Source organism: Cynara cardunculus, assembly GCF_001531365.2.
Source record: "Cynara cardunculus var. scolymus isolate 2C chromosome LG 2, CcrdV1, whole genome shotgun sequence".
Lineage (NCBI taxonomy): Eukaryota > Viridiplantae > Streptophyta > Magnoliopsida > Asterales > Asteraceae > Cynara > Cynara cardunculus.
This window is the reverse complement of record NC_037529.1, coordinates 29,507,639-29,510,108: the sequence shown is the minus strand read 5'-3', so window position 1 is coordinate 29,510,108 and position 2,470 is coordinate 29,507,639. Positions and strand designations below refer to the sequence as shown.

General features: G+C 42.0%; 1 protein-coding gene across 1 annotated transcript; it reads left to right on the top strand.

Moving 5' to 3' along the window:
• Nucleotides 1-1,288: 1,288 nt before the first annotated feature.
• LOC112506039 (proline-rich receptor-like protein kinase PERK2) lies at nt 1,289-1,867 on the top strand. Its single transcript, XM_025110066.1, has one exon. The coding sequence runs from the start codon at nt 1,289-1,291 to the stop codon at nt 1,865-1,867; it is 579 nt and encodes a 192-aa protein (XP_024965834.1).
• The last annotated feature ends 603 nt before the right edge of the window (nt 1,868-2,470 follow it).

Genomic DNA, 2,470 nt, shown 5'->3' with positions numbered 1-2,470 from the left:
TGACTTTATGGGACCATTTCCCATGTCTTTTCATAATCAGTACATTTTGGTTGCGGTAGACTATGTCTCCAAATGGATAGAAGCAAAGGCTTGCCCAAGAAATGATGCCAAAACGGTAGTGGAATTTTTSCATAARAACATTTTTGTTCGTTTTGGAACACCCCGAGCATTGATAAGCGATGAAGGGACTCATTTCATAAACAAAGTGTTATGTACCGCTCTTGAGAAGTAGAACATCCGACATAAAGTAGCCACAACTTACCACCCACAAACCAATGGTCTTGCGGAACTTTCAAATCGTGAGATAAAAAAGATTTTAGAAAAAGTGGTTAAGCCAAATCGTAAAAATTGGTCGCTTAAATTGGATGATGCACTTTGGGCCTACCGTACCGCTTTCAAGACTCCGTTGGGCATGTCTCCGAACCAACTTGTTTTTGGAAAATCTTGTCACCTTCTGTTGGAGTTAGAGTATAAGGCATTTTGGGCTATTAAGGAACTTAATTTAAATGCAACTCTAGCGGGAGAGAAAAGAAAGCTCCAACTCAATGAGTTGGAAAAGTGGAGGTACCAAGCCTACGAGAATGCCAAAATTTACAAAGAAAAGACGAAAATATGGCATGATCGTAGGATCAATCAAAGAATTTTTGAGAAAGGTCAAAAAGTGCTTCTTTTTAATTCTAGGTTGAGGCCTTTCCCCAGAAAACTCAAATCTAGATGGTCGGGACCTTTCACTATTGTTGATGTGGGAAAGTTTGGAACTATCGATCTCTTGAACCCACAAGACAATACAGTTTTTAAAGTGAATGGGCATCGAGTCAAGCATTTCTTCCCAGAAGGAATGGAAGATCCACGCCAAAAATCTCTCTGATTAATTGTCAATCTTTCTGTTGTAAATAGTGTAAATATTTTTAATTATTGTGCTTCTTGTTTATTTCATGCAGGTATGCTCACAGTAAGCATCTCATGCTCACATTCTGAAATGGGTTGTGGTTAATATTTTTTGAATATTGGCGGGTTTTTGTGGAATCTTCCAAGGAAATGAAAAAGGGAAATTAAGAAAAGAAATGAGATTATTTTTGAAAAAAAGTGATGATGATTTTTCTGAAAATGGAGGCTTGTGTAAGGTGATTTGACTAGTACCATGACATCATTTTTTTCAAATCAATTGTCCTTACAAAGGTTTTGCATGCAAAGGGGGCGGTTACCTAGGCAAAATCCATCGGTTATCTATGAAAAAGGGGGGGAAATTTACTTTTGTTTCACTATTCATCTTCTCCTCTCTCTTTTCATGGCTAGAACAAGGAACAATCCCACTGGCCGGCCCCCTTATCGTCCGCCTACTCGCCGTTCTACTCGCCGGACCGTCGCCGGCGACGCATCATCCGCTGCTCCAGTGGCAACATCAGCCGGTCCATCGATGCGTTATCCAGCACCCCTTTCACCGAACCCCATTGCCTTTGCTCCGCCGACAGGACGTTCATCAACCATCGGCGCCGGTCAATCATCCACCATGCGGGTCGACTATGACGAGTACCATGCCATTGTCACTCCAGTTAGTATCACTCAAACTCCTCCCCTATTTACCATCGTTTTCATCCCTTCCACCATTATTCACACCACCACCACCACCACCATCGGCGCCGGTCCGTCTACTTTACGACCGCCGGCCGCCGTGACCCTTCCCCAACCCATATCAAAACCCCTCTTTTTAGCCCTAACTGTGCCACCATCCATCACTCCTACACCATCCCCCATTCCACCGCCTTCTAACCCTACACCCACTCAACCACCCCTATTCCCCTTCCCTCAACACCACTCGGCCCACCCACCATACACGACTTCGACCTTAACTTTAGTGATACCTTAGGCGAGGACTTCCATTTTGACTTTGAAGCAAATGCCTCTAATAATCCTGAGGATTTATACTCTTTTTTTGTTCCTAAGTCAATAGAAGTGAAACAACCCTCATATTCCATATACATATAATTCACATCATCATACTCATAATACTAAAAATAGTATTATTACAAAACATGGATTAACAAAATGTATCTTTAATACATATATGAATAAACTAATATTATCATTTAAACTTTTCCCTTGCCTTTATCTTGCAAAGTACGCTGACCTGCAAAACAGGTTAGTCCAACAACTGAGCGTTAGACCAAAAGGTCTAGTGAGTGTATAATTCTCAACAAACAATATACATTCCAAACAATCAGTTCAGAATCAAACATGTTTCTGATACATAATCTTATTCATGTATCTCTCTCTCACGGTTACACCGCCATTACATCTCTCTCGCGGTTACACCGCCATTACATCTCTCTCGCGGTTACACCGCCATTACATCTCTCTCTCTCGGTTACACCGCCATTACATCTCTCTCTCGCGGTTACACCGCCATTACATCTCTCTCTCGCGGTTACACCGCCATTACATCTCTCTCGCGGTTACACCGCCATTACAT

Coding starts and splice junctions, on each gene's coding strand:
- LOC112506039 (XM_025110066.1), top strand. CDS start 1,289: ATGGCTAGAACAAGGAACAATCCCACTGGCCGGCCCCCTTATCGTCCG.